General features: G+C 47.0%; 1 protein-coding gene across 1 annotated transcript; it reads left to right on the forward strand.

Annotated features, from left to right (window-relative positions):
- Positions 1–154: 154 nt before the first annotated feature.
- On the forward strand, positions 155–13,768 carry ncapg2 (non-SMC condensin II complex, subunit G2). The gene is made up of 27 exons (XM_084450307.1): positions 155–230; positions 1,088–1,198; positions 1,285–1,482; positions 1,663–1,777; positions 1,976–2,133; positions 2,390–2,524; positions 3,221–3,315; positions 3,564–3,720; positions 4,500–4,592; positions 4,705–4,830; positions 4,966–5,145; positions 5,636–5,788; positions 7,791–8,013; positions 8,678–8,775; positions 8,999–9,172; positions 9,410–9,480; positions 9,564–9,717; positions 10,055–10,225; positions 10,375–10,485; positions 10,709–10,861; positions 11,216–11,315; positions 11,605–11,816; positions 12,168–12,311; positions 12,693–12,796; positions 13,015–13,115; positions 13,351–13,453; positions 13,634–13,768. Exons 2-27 carry the CDS (start codon positions 1,121–1,123, stop codon positions 13,680–13,682), a joined length of 3,456 nt encoding a protein of 1,151 aa, XP_084306433.1. The 5' UTR covers positions 155–230; positions 1,088–1,120; the 3' UTR covers positions 13,683–13,768.
- Positions 13,769–17,663: the final 3,895 nt, after the last annotated feature.

Raw genomic sequence — 17,663 nt, forward strand, 5'->3', positions numbered from 1 at the left:
AAACGTATTCTAAACACTTTATCACCGAACCAGACTTGTTACGCTACTTGGGGGCCATCTGGTGGTCAAGGCCAGTATGTGCCAGCACAGTTTGCAATGACGTCTTTATAAAGCGACGTTAAATCAAATTTTGGCGCGACCTTCTGTGTGAGCGTTTGGAGATTATCGTCTCGTAAAGTACTTTTATGCTATCAAACAACTGTAGCTGGCCAACGAAAGGATACAATAAGGTAACGGTTCATGACTTTATCTTATGAAACAATATTACATTAGCGCTACACTCGGCCAGTAAATAACGTTTTAGGTTAGCAAAGTGCATTAAAACGTAAACAAGGATCAGCTGTGCTAACGTACCCGGCTTGTGTCAAAATGTACAAAACTAGTTCTGATACCCGTAGGAGCACTCTGGACACCATCTAAATACTGGACACCATCTAAATACTGTACATCTACTATCACTCCATCTTAGCCCATCCAATCAACTTATTTGCTAGTCTTGATCACGTTAGTCGTTAGAGCAATCAGCATTAATATGCCCGTCTCCCCACAGAACAGTGGACATATGTGTTTGGCAAGTCCCGTCTGAACGATAGCTTGCATAGTTTGGCTATTGTTTGCAAGCTAGCTAGCTACTACTATTGGGTGGACATACTAATGTTGGGCAAAGCTGAGCAACAAAAAAATAATTTGAGTTGGCTGGCGCGAGGAAGTAGTTCGGTGCATCAGGGCAGCCTCACTAATTTTGGGCAAAGCTGCAGCTCAGCTATAGAATTATAATACTATAATTCTATAGTAGGCAGCCGGAACACTGGAGCAAGGTTCTATTCAGAGCATCATTTCCATTGGTTGGTGTATTTTATGTTAAAAATAGCCAAAACGTAAATTATTTAAAAATCCATCCCTGTCATGGTCTTTCTGGGACCCCTGCGGATATCCGTGCCAAATATGAATGCTGTCAGACTGACGGTGTCCGAGGAAAGTCGAGATAGATCGACAGACAGGCCGCGGACAGACAAGTCGGCAGGCCGAGGGTAGTGCTTTTATGTGTTTAGATATTATTTGGTTGTTCTCATCTCTTCTCATTCAGGTTTAACAACAGGAACTGCGTAACGCCCGAAACATGTCTAAGCGAGAGGCGTTTTTAGACGCAGTCTGCAAAGAAAATGTGGAGGACTTCCTCAATTTCACAAAACTCCATGTAAGATGGCTACACTTCATTTTTTACCGGCAGCCCAGTCCCATCCTTATCTGCCTGACATTCCTTTATGCCCCTCTGTTCCCCAGAAGGACACTGCCGAACCCTTCGACCTGAAGGAGGTGGTCCAGGAGCTTGCCAAGGCCCAGCGAAAGACTCTGTGGGAGAGACTTGCAAGTCTGCTGCGTGGTGCGCTGTCCGAGTTCCCTCTGGAGCGCTGCAACACTGGACTAGAGGAAGAGGGCGACAGGGAGGACGACATGGAGGTGGAGGCGTCACCGGATCTGGTGAGGACTAATTGTTGTCGTGTCACATGACGTATCTCTACGTGTCACACTGAGAGGGCCCAGTTGAACTGAAGTGCTACTTGTTCCTCAGTCTCCCTCTCTTTCGTTTTTCCATTATCTGTGCTTGCTTCATGAAGCAACTCTGCTTGTGGTAAGAAAAGCACTGTCCGCTCATTCCAGAAACACACCATGTCTGTCATGGAGGCGGTGACGATGGTGGTGACAGCCTCTCTAGCTGCCATACAAGACGGAGACAACTACAACTCTCTCCTGGAGTGCGCCAACATACTAAATGGTAGGTGATGGTATCTCAGTTCTGTTTAGATGACGAGCTATTGTACCGTTCTGTACATGTTCCATGTTTTTTGCCTCAAGAAATGTCTCGCACCAAAACGAAAAGTGGTTCTTTTGCATACCAGAAAAGGGAAGTGGATATGGTCTCATCCCATCTCACTCCACCCCTCGCTCTGCTCTCTCCACCCCCCCCCCCCAGGCGCCCTGGCCTCCCTGCCAACCTCCCAGGTGGTCCTACGGCAGGCTGTCCATCGTCTGTGTGAGGCCTGGTGGAAGAAGGGGCTCCTGGGGAGAGAGGAGCTGGGACGCACTGCCTTCCTCTCTTGCCTGGAGAAAAGCCTCATATTTAAGAAACCAGTCAGTACTCTTGTTTCTGTTGCATTATCTGTCCAATATTGTTTCCCCCTATGCGGTAAGGGTGTTATTATTGGGGAAAAATAAGATGAAAACCAATCAGTACTGCTTGGCTCTTGTGCGTGTACTGTGGCTTTGACTCTCCATGCGCTGAATTTTACTCAATTCAACATTGTCCATTCGGGATTATTGACATGAGATTTCTGTAATTAGTCAACGTTGCCATAGCGTTGTCCCTGCGTTCTTTCTGTGTGGTCAGGGGCCTGAGATCCAGAGGCTGTGGTTCTTACATGACGTCCTGCTCTCCGTCGACTTTACATCAGAGGACAACATGGAGATGACTGACCTGCTGCTCCAGTGCTTCCTTAGCGTCAATCACATAAAAAATGATAATGTAAGCATGTGTGTGCGCGTGCGCACCCTTGTAAGCGACTAAGTGTGCCACTTAATGTGTGTAGTCGTAATAAAGGTGTTTTAGAGAAGTAATAAAGGTGTTTCAGTATAAGTGTTTTAGAGTAGTAAAATGTGTTTAAGAGTAGTAATAGTTGTTTTAGTAGTAATAAAGGTGTTTTAGAGTAGTAAGTGTTTTAGTATGAGTGTTTGAGTAAAAATAGAGTTGTTTTAGAGTAGTAAAGTGTTTAAGTAGTAATAAAGGTGTTTTAGTATAAGTGTTTGAGTAGTAATAAAGGTGTTTTAGAGTAGTAATAAAGGTGTTTTAGTAGTAGTGTTTGAGTAGTATTAAAGGTGTTTTAGTATGTGTTTTAGAGTAGTAATAAAGGTGTTTTAGAGTAGTAATAAAGGTGTTTTAGAGTAGTAATAGGTGTTTTAGTGTAATAATAGAGGTGTTTTAGAGTAGTAATAGAGGTGTTTGAGTAGTAATAAAGGTGTTTTAGAGTAGGAATAAAGGTGTTTTAGAGTAGTAATACGTGTTTTAGAGTAGTAATAAAGGTGTTTTAGAGTAGTAATATGTGTTTGAGTAGTAATAGGTGTTTTAGAGTAGTAATAAAGGTGTTTTAGTGACTCCTGGTCACAGTGTTTGGGTGTGGTTCCCTGTGTCCTGCTGCCTCTAACCTGCTTGTCTCTCCCCCAGGGGAAGCGCTTGATGGTATTCCTCTTGGGCTGTGACGTCACCTTAATCCAGAAGATCCACGGAACCATCAAGAACCAGCTCCAGTTCTTTACCAAGTAAGGGCTCACATCTGCGATCTTCTCACAGTCAACGTCATGGCATCAGGCATCTCCTATTCAAAGATGGAAGACAGTGTGAATTCTTTAAAATGCACCTGATTGGATAAGGGAAAGCATGTGCTCCTCGTAACAGCCTATTACCAGCCTGTCTTGTCAGATCTGTGATTTTCCAAGGTAGAGAGGAAGGAAGTAGGCATTTTTGTGGGGATGATTTAGAGGGCCTTCAACTGTATTTCCTTCCTCAGGACCCTGACTGACCACATAGCCGAGATCTACTTCAGGGCGTGGAAGAAGGCGTCGGGGCTGCTCCTGGAGGAGATGGAGAACGCCTGCGTCCAGGACTTCATGCAGCACGCCGTCCTGCTGCACAAGAGCTCGCCTGTCCTCCCCAGAGTCCGACAGGTAGAGGGCTCCACGTCCACCTCCAGGACGTCCTCCTGCTGGGACCACAAGAACATACTTCCTACATCCTCCTCTTTGAAAATAAAAAAAAGGGAAACTATGAAATGATTAGGTAGTAGGAATGCTGTGTGCTGTTCCAATCATACAAACAAGAATCAGGTGCTCTTTGGGATAGGTTAGATCAAATAATGATAATTTAAGTGTGTCACCCTTGTATTGTATTTAATTCAATAATTTATTTTCCATGTCAACAATAAATTGATAGGAATGTGTCAGGTTCGCTCATCACATCAAACAAACATCAAAACAGCAGCACACAACACATGTAAAGTGCAGCAGGTGCTAGGTGCGCCTGAGGTAGTTTTAGTGCAAGTTCAGATGCCGGATGGGGCTTGGGGATGGGTAATGTAGCTCAGTGTCTTGAATACTTCCGGGGCATCTTAACAGAATGTCCAAGGCACACTGTTCCGTTGAAATAATAAAGGCTTCTTAATACTTTTTTAAACGGAACAGCGAGTCTTGGACTTTAAGCTGCCATTGAGTACACATTGAGCTGCATTACAAAGGAGACGAACGTAAATGTTTTATTACAAAAAAAGGAAACGGTTTAGGCGTCAGCCTCTCACAAGCAAAGCTTTTGCAAAGCTCTTTCACTGCTCACTAGTTAGTCGGATAAGTTTTCATTGAATGATGAGATTTTGATTCTTTTAGTTGTTGTTGTTGTTGTTTGCGGTGCTTTAGTGTGTTTGCCACCCTTAACCTTCCTCTTGTCCCTGCAGATACTGAGCTACTTCCACGCCAGGAAGGGTCGTCCCAACCTGGACAAGATGCTCCACAGGCTCTACCAACCCATTCTCTGGAGAGCTCTCAGTGTACAGTCAAAGCTTCTGTATTCACACACACACACACACATTCACTCACTCTTGAATCCTTGTCAGTGTCTGTTCTATACCATTGAGAGCAGTGTCTGCCCTATCTGTGCAGGCCACCAACTCAGAGGTGCGGGCCAATGCCACTCTCCTCTTCGCTGAGGCCTTCCCCATCCATGACCCCAACCAGAGCAGCGAGAAGATGGAGGAGGCCATTCAGAAACAACTGGACATACTGATGGTGAGTGCTACTCATTTCCTATGACCCTTCACGTTTGGCTGTATTTATCCCAGCTAGGCAACTACAGGGCATTTTAAGGAGAAAACTTCAAATGTCTGTTTGTGTTTCCCTGTCTTCGCGCCTGCGTGCGTCTAGTCCCTGCTTGAGGACCCTCAGCCACAGGTGCGCTCCTCCGCCACGTTGGGGGTGTGTAAGATCCTGGCCAAGTGCTGGGAGTTCATCCCCCCCGCCGTCATCTCCGACTTCCTCAAGAAGCTGGTGACGGAACTGGCTTCGGACGCCAGCTCCCCGGACGTGCGCTGCTCCGTCTTTAAGGTGGGGCCACGGCGAGGGGAGACACGCCCTCCTCCCCCCGCCCACTAGACCCCCCAGCAACACTCCCCCGCCCTCTAAACCCCCCAGCAGGACTATAAAGCCCTGTGGCTCTTGAAAAGGTTTTCTAACAGATATGTTCTTGGCATGGGCGTGATGAGCGTGTTATACCAAGTTAACCAAGTTTAACTTTTAAATCTTTGTATCTTTAGAATTTGAAGCACTTTGTGACATTGTTTTAAAAAGTGCTATATAAATAATCTATTATGTATATAAATTAACTGTATTATTATTAGTATTGCTATTATTAGAATGGGTGGCTTGTTGCAATAGTTCCTCCCAGATTTGTCATCTTGCAATAAAGTATTCCTCTGTTCTTTGTTCTTCCAAGCCAATGCTTTAGTGTCTACGGCATGTTACATAAAGGTCATGTCCGCCAGCAGACGTGAACGGTGACCACATGGTGCTCTCTGTTCTCCACTCCCTGCTCCAGTGCTTGACCATCGTCCTGGACAACGCCCTCAGCCACCCTCTGCTGGAGAACCTCCTCCCCGCTCTGAAGAACAGCCTCCATGACACTTCAGAGAAGGTCCGCGTGGCCTTCCTGGACATGATGCTCAAGACCAAGGCTGTTCGAGCTGCCAAGGTGCATGTGTGTGCGTGCGTGCACGTGCGCGTGTGTGTGCGTGCACGTGTCGGTGTTAATTTTGACAGCAAATTATGATTTTGTTTTAGTCATAGACTTTTGACTAAAATGTCATAGACTTTTGACTAAAATGCCATTTAGTTTTAGTCATATTTTAGTCATCTGACTTGTTTTAGTCTAGTTTTAGTTGACTAAATATCATTACGATTTTGGTCGACAAAATCTACCATAGATTTAGACAACTCAAATTTAACAGGCTTAGTTCAATCAATCAATCAAGTTGGATTTATATAGCGCCCTTCATGAAACCCAGAGCGCTTTACAGAGTCCAGTATTCATTCAGACAGTCATACCGGTGTTGGTAAGATACATCTGTGCCTGATATAGCAAGCTATAACATTATCATGTCAGCACTAGTTGGCTAGTCAGGCTAGCTAACATCAGGCACAGGCTAGCTAACGTCACACCGGAGGAGAGGGGCTATGGCGGCGCCAGGTAGCTAACTGTTCGTGTCTTATCCATCTAGCTACAGTATAACATTAGACAGCAGCAGTAGTTGCTTAGCTATCTTACCCAGACTAGCTAACGCTAGATACCCCCGCCAGCCGCCACAAGCATAGCCCCACTTGTTGCTACACAGTGTAACGTTAGCTAACCTGTGCCCAACATTGGCTAGCCACTAACGTTAGCGTTGCAATGATCAGACACTTCAGTTCTCCACCGCCACAAACCTACGTGAAACACTGGTTTCTTTTAGCTTGTATTGTATTTGAAGTATTTCAGAAACACACCAGCTTGGGTTTAGCTAATACAGTAACGTTAGCCGGGGGTGGGGGGGGGGCTTACCTTCTCGTGAATTTCGGGATGACTGTTCTCCAAATGTTGCTTTAAGTTTGTTGTATTTTTGTCATTTTTCACCCCACACGGTTTACAAATGGTTTTGTTTTCCTTTGCATCAAATATGAAGTTTATCCAGATGTCTGCTCTCCTCTTTCTCCCGGTGTGTGCGAACGTTGACAAAGACATTTCTGAACATTTACTGAACAGTTCAGGCGCAGCAGTCGTATGCTGTTAGTTGACTTCCCGCCGGCCGGTGTAGCAACGGTACTATTCAAATGTAGGCTAAATACACACAGGCTACCTGTAGGTTGCATCCAACTCGTTCTATTAATACATCCATGATCCAACTGCGCACATCCCGAACCTCGACATTCTGATTTTAACTTTAACCATACGTCCCTCCATAACCATTTTAGTCTAGTTTTTATTTGTTGACGAAAATGTGAATAGATATAGTCATAGTTTTTGTCATCATACATTCATTTTTATTTAGTTATCGTCTCGTGACGATAACCCAAAAAATGTCGTTGACGAATAGTTTTCGTCATAGTTCTCGTCAACGAAATTAAAGGACAATGCTCGTTTTTGACAACCTGGACCTTATTTACGACATATTATAAGACGTTTGACTCACCGAGATCACTTTGATGTAGTTCGGAGGCCTGTAGAAGAAATGTAAAATCCAGCGCGAGCCAGTATATCCATGTAATGGCGGTGATCGGGGCAACGAGAATGCAGCTTCTAAAAATCTATTTTCTGCCGCGAAACGGTTGTTTTCATCAATCTGTCTGGATGAATCGCTAGTTGTGCTTACATAGAGAGCATAGGCCTGTTGTGTTATTTCCCATGCCTCTGTAATATGATCTTTAGACACGAAATAGCTTCCTCACTTGCTCCAGCACGCATGCGCACAGCGTGCTGGAGCAACGATTGCGTGCTGTGCGCATTAGTGCTGGAGCAAGTGAGGAAGCTATTTCGTTTCGAAAGACGTTTCGAAAGATCATGGCATGTGAAAACCACAACAGTTATGCTCTATGTAAGCACAACTAGCGATTCATCCAGTGTGCATGTGTGATACTGTTAAGGGCGATGATATTTCAGTTTTAAGTGTCACCCAGTCTTGGTCAGACACGGATGCTCATTGCGTCCACCCTCTGTCCAGTTCTGGAAGGTCTGCTCCATGGAGCACCTGCTGGCCCGCCTGGCCGTCGACTCCCAGCCCGTCTGCAAGAGGATCGTCAACCTGCTCTTCAACTCCTTCTTCCCCGTCAACCAGCCGGAGATGGTGTGGTGCGAACGCTGCGTCACCCTCATTCAGATGAACCCCAAGGCCGCCAGGAAGTTCTACCAGCACGCCAGCCTCTACACGGCCCCTACCAACATAGGTGAGTCCCCCCCCACACACACACACACACACACACACACACACACACACACACACACACACACACACTAAGCTTTTCGATGGAGATATCTCCAGTCTTTCGGAGGCGGGGATCTGGGAAGTCAGGGGTCTCGAGGCTACACTGGCCACAACGATGCAGGTGATTCTGCCCTAGATGTAGGTTGTAAAAGGTGCTCATTGATCACGCGAACAGCTACGCAAACGTACATTTTCCCTTCGTACTTCCGCCACTGGCCTGTGTCAAACACAGTAAGCCGTTGACGTAAAAACCCGACTATTCACGGCGGATGTTTTTGCCTGTGACTCATCACAGGAACTGAGCCGTGATCATGAAACACGACCCGATCACGAAAAAGACAAGAGACCGCACACTCATGCTCCCGATGCTGGGGGATTTATTCAGACTGACGTCGCCGCCTTCTTCAAGACTTTGACAAACCCCTCTAGGCCGAAACGTCGCCTAAATAAATCATCATCATCATCGAGAGCTTGAGTGTGCGGTTTCTTTTCTCTTTCTAGTATATTTCACCCGTTACCGGCACCTCTCCAAGACTGCGGCATGCGTTTTCTCTTCTTTCCACGACCCCGAAATCAAAAAGTAAACATTCACCCAGAGGAGAACCTCGCAACTTCTTGTGTTCCAGCCAAGCTGATGCTGACCATCCGGCGCTGCCTGAACGCCTGCATCGATAGCGGAGACGACCTGAACGAGACGGGCTCCAGCAACAAGGAGAACACGAGCGTAAGAGCGCGCCTCTGACCTTTTATACCGAGCCTTCAGGACGTTACGCCGTGACCTTTCACAAGTCGAAAAGTCTTGTTTTTTTTTCTCTTCGCCGTGCCTCTGAATTTTGCGGCACCGTTTCGTGACCCTCGGAAGCGTTCCTCGGTGGTCGAACGCAGATACGTTGAAACGGGCGCAGCGTCCTCGTCGAGAGAGCCTAACAGGCCGTTCCTCCTCACAGGTTCTGGAAGGCGTCCTGTCCGTGAAGGACACGGCGTCCATGGCCAGCCTGCTGGAGGTGGTGGCCATCTTGTGGAGAAGCATCCGGAAGGCCCTGGAGCTCAACAAGCCCGCCCTCCAGTACACGGTCGCCAAGTTTGGCGACGTCGTGCCCAAGTACTTCAACGTCTTCCAGGTGAGTTGGCCCTACTTTTTACCTCGTCTTTGTTCTTTTTTGCGTTAGATGTTCCCTCGTGTTTCACTCTCTCTCTCTCTCTCCTTTCCTTTTTCTGTCTCTTGGTCTCTCTTGCTCTCTCTCGGTCTCTTGCTCTCTGTGTGTGCGGTCTCTTGCTCTCTGTGTGTGCGGTCTCTCTCTCTCTCTCTCTCTCTCTCTCTCTCTCTCTCTCTTTCTCTCTCTCTCTCTGTATTCCAGGATGACCGCTGCACCGCTGCTCTCATCCTCCTCGCCTCCCTGCTGCCTCCGGCGTCCATCCCCACGTTCAGGTCAGTCGTCGTCATCATCATCATCTCTCGCTCACAAACACGCCCTCAGAGAGCGCTGACCCCCCCGTTCTCTGCGGTCCCAGTGTCGGGGCGCTGTCCAGGCTGAAGAGGCTGGAGCCCGGGGCCCAGCCCGACCAGTACAGCCAGGTGATAGACTGTCTCTGTGGCTGGGGCCAGGCCGCCGGCACCCTGGAGCTCATCACAGACTGGCTCACCGAGGCCCTGCCCAAGCCTGCGGTGAGCACCACACACACACACACACAGACATACTGTACTCACTCACACACACACATACTGTACTCACTCACTCACTCTCTCACACACACACACACATACAGACATACTGTAATCACTCACTCACTCACTCACTCACTCACTCACTCACTCACTCACTCACTCACTCACTCACACACATAGACATACTGTACTCACTCACTTACACATACACAGACATACTGTACTCACACACACACACACACACTCACACAAACATACTGTACACACACACACACCAATTTTAATCCTTGACTTTTCACTGAAACTAACTCCGCCCTCATATCCTCCACAGGACAAGGACAAGGGCAACATCAGGCGCAAGGTGCGCATCCAGGAGATGGTGGAGGCCAAACCGGACCTGGGGCTCGATTACCTGGAGTACCTGCTCAGCCGGCCGTCGTCCCGGGACAGCATCCTCCCCCTCAGGCAGCATCTGAAGCAGCTCCACGAGGCCCTGGGCTCCTGGAGGGTAAAATCTATATATATATATACATATATATATACCAGGACACGGCAGAACCGTCGTTTCGGTGTTACTGAGTGACATGATGAGCTAGTATCATTGCACCGAGGCTGGTGTGAATCTTTGTAAACCAAACTGCCGGTTTGTCTGGGTAGTCAGTGCTGTACTCTCACCTGAGCTCCGCCGGGACAGAGACTCCCAGCGCAGAGACGTGTCTGAGGGCCTTCACCCTGCACGCCCGCCTCAGCGTCCATCTGCAACACCAAGTGAGTACCAGCTCCACCTCTCCTACCACCCCGTCCTCCTCCTCGGGACCCGGGACCCTAACCCAGGACGTGTCCCTTTTAAACCTACCCGTTCAGAAATGAGGTTAAAAAAAAAAAGAATAAATAAGATCAAATCTTGTCCCTTTGAGACAGCTGAACGTCTGTATCGACGCGCATCTGTATTTGGGATGTAACCCTCCCTTATGGTTGCGTTCCTCCTCAGCTGTCCGAGGGCCGTGACTTCCTGGCGTCCCTGGAGAACGCGGCGGCGTGGGTGGCGGAGAGGGCGCTGCCCTTCCTGGTCAAGCCCGCCGACGGGGAGGGAGGGGCAGGGGTGACGGAAGAGCAGCTGGGCCTGGCCAGACAGGTGGCGGAGGTAAGGCCCCACCCCTTTCCCAGCGGCGGCGAGCGTCGGCGGCAGGATGGGGGGATGGATGAACGGGTGGGTGGAAGGATGGAGTGACGGACGGATGGATGGATAGAGGACGCGGTTTCCCTTGAAGAAGCGTTTTTTCTTCCTAACACTACCCTTGGGGACAACCAGCACAGTAACCAAATGGGATAATCATTTTAAAGAAGCACGGACCAGGCTCCCACTATATATAGCTCTCCAGTGCCCGTCTCCCACTCGCGCCGCCAGACGCAACACGTCATTTTTCAAAATGTTGTCTCTGTTGTTAAAAAACAAAACAAAACCAAACATTGGTGGTTGCCACCACCGCCCATCCAGAGCTTCCTGACGGTGTGCAGAGACGTCATCTTGCTCGGCCTCGCGGACCAAGAGCTGATTGGTCAGATTCTCCACCTGTGCTCCCTTGTCCTTCTCGCTGGTGAGTGTGTTCTCGTACTGATAGACCCAACAAAGACATGTTTCATGTATTTTTTTTATTTTTTTTTTATGATTTTTTTTTTTATTGTAATGAAAACTCATGTTCATCCACCTGTTTTCACCATCATACAGAAGGGCCCACTTGATATGCTGTGCAGATTTCTTGATCCGTCTTCACAGGGAATATCAGCTACTTGCCCGAGCTAGGAATGTCTTGACACTGTGTGTGTGTGTGTGTGTGTGTGTGTGTGTGTGTGTGTGTGTGTGTGTGTGTGTGTGTGTGTCCTCAGACAAGGGCCACCTGTGCATTCCCCTGCTGCTGTCTGTGCTGACGGCGGTGGCTGAGAACTACGTCTCCCAGGATGCCCTGGGCCGAGAGGAGCAGGAAGTGGACCCGCTTGGCGGCCAGGCCCCGGTCATCCTGGGGGTGGTGGCCAACATCTTTCAGAAGGTCATGGAGGCGCTGTCTCGCCAGCTGAGGAAGGAGCCAGAGGGTCAGGAGGTGAGGCTAAAAAAAGTTCCTCATCCTCACCATGGCAACATTGGACCATCTATGATCTTCTCCTCCCGATTCCTCCATTTCACAGATCTCACCTGTCACACAAACTGATTCCTCCATTTCACATCTCACCTGTCACACAAACTGATTCTATCTTTATTTTCCTCTATATGCTATGTCATATATTTCAAATAAAGATGCTCCATTACGCCTACTGACTTCCAGTGGACTGAATTCGTCTGTGATACAGTATTTGTAGTTGACCCATCTATCTTGCCTGCGAGACAGAGGCCAATCCTCTTCTACCATGTCAGGTTAATGTCTCCCCCCTCTCTCCCTCTGCCCCCGCCGTAGCTGTTCCAGGCGGCGGCCCCTGCTCTGGGGGCGTTCCTGCAGGTGGCGGCGGCCCAGGGGGGCGGGACCTCCGACGCCCTCGGCGGCATCATCTCCACCGTCTTCGCCGCCGTGATCGTGGAGAGCCGACACAGGCTCCAGAGGGTAGGAGGAGACCGAGCATGATGGGAAGCATCTTCCATGGGCTGCACTTGAAACAAGCTATCAAACACATTTGGAGAGGATTTTAATTACTATTTTTATACAAAATTTTTAGCATCTTGTGATTTTCCTTTGGCTCTGGCAGAAATCTCTTGCGGGGGGCGCCAAAGATTCCTCTATGCAGGAAAAACCCTGTCTTCTATCGGTTTGAGATAGCGGGTACATTTTGGTGTCTGTGAAACCTAGGCTTTTCATCAAAGACGACCCGTATGATAAGAGAATATCTGCAAATTCAATGTTAGTCCCACACGCATGAGAAGGGGAGGTCCGCTATGAAGAACATACAGACTGTTCCTTCAAACATCTGTCATGTCTGTCTGTTAGATCTCCGATGCTCAGGAAGTCACCTCCCCAGAGTCGGTGGAAGACCTGCCTCTCCTCTCCAGCATCCTGCTGACCGTTGTCCTCAAGTCACCTCCTGTCACCAGGTAACCAGCCCCCCCCCCACCCCTTTCCACAGCTCTTCACAAACGGCACGCTGATCAAATGTTAAGATAAAGATGCTTGGTCATACTGTAGAAAGACATCAGCAGCCTATCACCACGGGTGTGCGCTCCCCCTGACTAACCTCATCTGCTTCTGACTGGTCATCTAGTTTTAGTTCAAATGCGTTTCTTCAAAATAAAAGCCCGGTCGTGTCTCTCAGGGCCTTCCTGGCGGAGTTAAAATCATCTGTGGACTCGGAGGCCATCGATTGTGTGGCGGGATTGGCTGCGATTCTTCACATCCTGACCGTCATAAATGGGAGTAAGTGTAAAGCGTAGCTACTGCAGAAACCGCCTGGTGAAAATATATGGGCTATTTTAAATGTATGATATTGCATCTATAAACTGTGAATATTGATTTTTTTTTGTTGCTGTTTTTATGCTCTCCCCCATTATTCACCAAACCTTCAGATCGGAAATGAAACGCACGTCTCTGTGGTTAACAGTTGTGTTATATTGATGTTTTTACAAATAAACCATGTGTTTTTTCTTCTCAGCGGGTAAGTTTGGAGCCGAGCTGAGGAGCGCGGCGGTGTCTGCCCAGAGCCAGCTGCTGAAACTCTCCTCTGTCACAGCCGAGGACAAGGGACACATCAAGAGGTGAGGGCCAGACCAAAATAACTGTCCAGTACTCTCATAAAATGGTCTTATTCCTCTGAGCCATTCATTCTATATATACAGTAGTTTATTAGCTTTTGTGGAACAATGATATGTTGAGTATGATGTACAATGATATGGGCATGTGACATTAAGTCTAAGCTAATTCTCTTTTTTTTTCAGACTAATTTATGAATCTGCAGTCAACACCTTGAATGAGATCCTCATGTGAGCTTCATCTTTAATGTGTCTAAGTAAATGTATAAATATAAATGAGCAATTGATGCAAAACAAAATGTGTCTGACTTTCATATTTCCTTACAACATAAAGAATAGATGCTTTCAGAGTTTATTTGTCAGAAATAATAGCCTTTCTCCTGCTCAAAGCACTTGTGTCTAGGCCAGTGTGGTTTGTCATGTCAAGCCAAGAAGGGCTCCTTGGCAGCCTAGCAAGAAAAAATGACCCATGTTAATAAAGATTGATACAGTAGCCCATATGTGCATTCATAAAATACAAAATAAACGCGTAAATGACCTACAAACATGATGTGTTGTGCACGTGATATGCAGTCTGTACAGTATGTTTTCATGTTTTGATGCTAGCTGTAACTAGGTCAACGTGCTCACACAAGTTAGGGTCAAATTAGGCTAGCGGTTCAAGGCAATGTCACAAAAACGGATATTAAATTTATTTTCTAAACCTCCCTCTGAGCCAGCTAAGCGCCTGAAAGACAGAAGTTGACACCTGCACCTCCTCCCATATGTGCTAGTAGGTTAGTAGGTCAACAGGGGGCAGCAGCAGCTAGTCCCTATAGGTGCGGTGTCCTTCAGACCACCAGAGAATTCAGCATCCCCTGTCTGAAAAAATCACAGGGGAGAACTTAACTCGCTCCTGCAAGGCTGCCTGGTTCAAAGAGTGTAAGGTTGTAGTCTAGGGTTTGTGTATGTTTGCGGGGGGCTTTGTGTGTGTGTGTGTGCATGCGTGCGTGCGTGCGCGCGCGTTAGACAGACAGACAGTCAGTCAGTCAGTCAGTCTCCAGACAGACAATGCGACTGTGTGTGACCCGTTTGTGCGTGTGACTGGGGGGGAGCATTTAAAGTTGATGGGAAAAAAGATGAACCATTTTTCTTGCATTATAGATGAGGATCTACTCGAGGACAAGTAACAGAGGAAGCAGGCTCTTGAAAATGCACTTAAATGCATCAAAGATGGCGAATAATTGAAATCAGTGTCTGGGAAGTTTGGCATATGACCAAAAACCCTTTACCAGCTGAAGAGGCCAGGCCATATTCAACTGGGGCAAACGGCTGTCTTGTGGTGTGCCAAATCCAATATACAGTATGGAGAGAACTCTCTTATGGTTAATATAATGGGATGTTTTTAATTATTATTATTATTATTATTGTGCATTGCATTTGTTTTGTTGATTTGTGTCTCTGTGTGAACTCGTCATCATTGTAAATGAGACCTCAGTGCTTCACGAGTATAAATAAAGGTTTGAAATGAACTTGGATGTACAGAAATGGCGCTGAAAGTGGATTTCATGTTCCCGCTGTGTCCTGTGTGCATGATGAAAGCTGCTGGGCAATTTGTTCCTCTAGTGCCTTATCTTCCTGAGAAAGAATGACCCGAGATCACGATGACCGGGGCACCTCCACCTCACTACAGCCCCACTGCAGTAAAACACAGCCCCTTCAACAGGGCCTTTTTCAGAGGCATGAAGATTAGCTACAGCAAAGCAGCCGACCGATGGCTGACCAGAAACCCATGGGACGAGGATTAGCATCTGTGGGATTGCTGGGATTGTTTTTGGTAAAGCCTACAGCCAGACTGTCAGTGTGGGGAAGGGGGTGGAAGGGTTCAGTCCTGTTGCCTTATGCTATGTAATGTAACCCAGGAGCCAGAACCTCTCCTAGGCTACAGCCGATACCACACACCTCCCAACTGGCTGCTTGAGATGGCAAGACAACAAAAGCGTCCTTTAATATTTCAGAGGCTACATGTTTTATCGACATTGCTATTTATAAAGTTCAGCGCTGTTTTTCTGTCATTCCTGCACAGAGACCACTGAATCTTCAGTGTCAAGTCTCATCTGGGCACTCTCGCCTCAGCCAAAGCTATAGGCAAGGCCCAGGAAAAGGAGGGCTGAGTTAGCAGCAGTGCTTACAGCCTCACCCTATAAGAGAGCTCTGGAGGAGAAGGCCAATGGCAAGAACAGTGAGCCCCGAGCAAATAAGAAGATGCTAGGAAAGAGGAAGACGAGGATGCTGAATGTCTGTTCTGCACGGAGCTGTCCTCAGTTAGTGGTGGCAAGTGGGCCAGATGTCAACGTTTAATGAAATGAAACTAGGCTACAGCAATACAACATAGGTGGGTCTCTGTTGTCAGTTGTGGGAGTTTCATTTTTGTTTGGTTTAAATAGCATTTCTATAGGTCTGATTGTTAAATAGTTTCTCTGATTAGGGGCCAGGCAGCGTAGCTCCCGGAACCCTATTGTATTTGCCTATATTATTATTATTGGGGGCCAAGCAGCGAAGCTGCGAAGGCCACCATTGTGTTTGTACCTTTTCTTCTTCTTCTTCTTCTTCTTCTTCTTCTTCTTCTTCTTCTTCTTCTTCTTCTTCTTCTTCTTATTATTATTATTATTATTATTATTATTATTATTATTATTATTGCTCAAGCCGAGTTCAACGCACCCTATGACATCATTTTCCGGCATATTGGATTTCCCGCCATTTTGGATTTTGTGAAAAACACTTAAAATGTATCTCCTCCTAGGAATTTCGACCAATCTGCACGAAACTCAGTAGGCACATTCTCTAGACCAATGTCCACAAAGGATGTGCAGGGATTTTACATTCTCGAAAGCATTCGCCCGCTACAGCCAATCAAATTTGGCGTCAAAGCCGCCAAACAGGATATGGGGTCATATCTCAGCAAATTGTTAATGTATTAAAGCCACATTTGGCACACTCATCGGGGACAGTCCCATGACCTCTGGCAGCAAGTGTCATCGCGACAGCTCAAACCTTCTAGCGCCACCACCATGTCAAAGTTGGAAGTGTGTTTATGCACAACTTTTGTACTGTGTAACCGATTTTGAAAAGTAAGGTACCGTTGGAATCCCTGGCTCATGCCGAGTTCATCGCACCCTATGATGTCATTTTCCACCAATTGGATTTCCCGCCATTTTGTATTTTGTGTAAAACACTTAAAATGTATCTCCTCCTAGAAATGTTCACCAATCTACATGAAACTGGCTCTACCCATTCTCTAGACCAATGTCCACAAAAGGATTACAGGGATTTTCGATTGTCAAAGGCGTTCGCTCGCTGCAGCCAATCAAATTTGGCGTCCAGGCCGCCAAACAGGAAGTGTGGTCATATCTCAGTAACGTTTTGATGTATCATAACCACATTAGGCACACTCATCGGGGACAGTCCCATGACCCCTGTCACCAAGTCTATGTCGACACCTCAAACTCTCTAGCGCCACCAACCTGTCAAAGCTGGAAATGCATTTATTCTGAACCTTATGCCAGATTTTCAAAACTGCAGTAGAGATTCGAATACGCCTATGGCGTATTTCACTTGTAGTCTTTGATGCGCTGGTCGCTTGTCCTGCTTGGCCCCCACATTTCTGCTTGCAGCTATATTTATTATTATTATTCTCCATCTTCCAGTTAAGTCTAACTTCCCGTGGACAAAAAATCACCAAAATGTGCACATAGCTCCAGTACTATACCCAAAGTCCTCAACCTGCATTGTAGGTCAATAAACCTGAAGGTGGCGCTACAGCAACAGTCTAAAGTTTAGAACTTTAAAAAATCATAACAAATCAGCCATAGGTGCTATCACTGTAAAACCACCACGTCAATGTAGTCCCAAGTGAGACAAAACTTCGAGACAAAAAGTGAGACAAAAAGTCCATCACTCTGATTTCTTCATAAACTGTAAAACCTATTGTCGTATCTTTTTGTCTTGACTTGGAAAGAATCTTCTGGAGAAAAATGCAGTTTAAACCAAATTTATTGAGCACGCCATTCAGGTCAAATTTCGGCGGTACTGAATCTCAACAAGGTGGCACCCGAGTTGATATACTTGGCTTCAGGCCAATGAACACAAAACAATTTTGCATACGAGGGAGGTACATTTACAACTAGTCTTGTAATTGGTCAATAGGTGTCACTGGGCTCTGCCCCCCCTCCGGACA

This window comes from Borostomias antarcticus (genome assembly GCF_949987555.1).
Source record: "Borostomias antarcticus genome assembly, chromosome: 2".
NCBI classification, from domain to species: domain Eukaryota; kingdom Metazoa; phylum Chordata; class Actinopteri; order Stomiiformes; family Stomiidae; genus Borostomias; species Borostomias antarcticus.

Excerpts from the sequence above, each read along its gene's own strand:
- ncapg2 (XM_084450307.1), top strand. The coding sequence starts at position 1,121 with ATGTCTAAGCGAGAGGCGTTTTTAGACGCAGTCTGCAAAGAAAATGTG. Across the intron at positions 1,199-1,284 it reads TCAATTTCACAAAACTCCAT|AAGGACACTGCCGAACCCTT; the intron begins GTAAGATGGCTA and ends TCTGTTCCCCAG. Across the intron at positions 13,116-13,350 it reads CCTGACCGTCATAAATGGGA|CGGGTAAGTTTGGAGCCGAG; the intron begins GTAAGTGTAAAG and ends TTTTCTTCTCAG.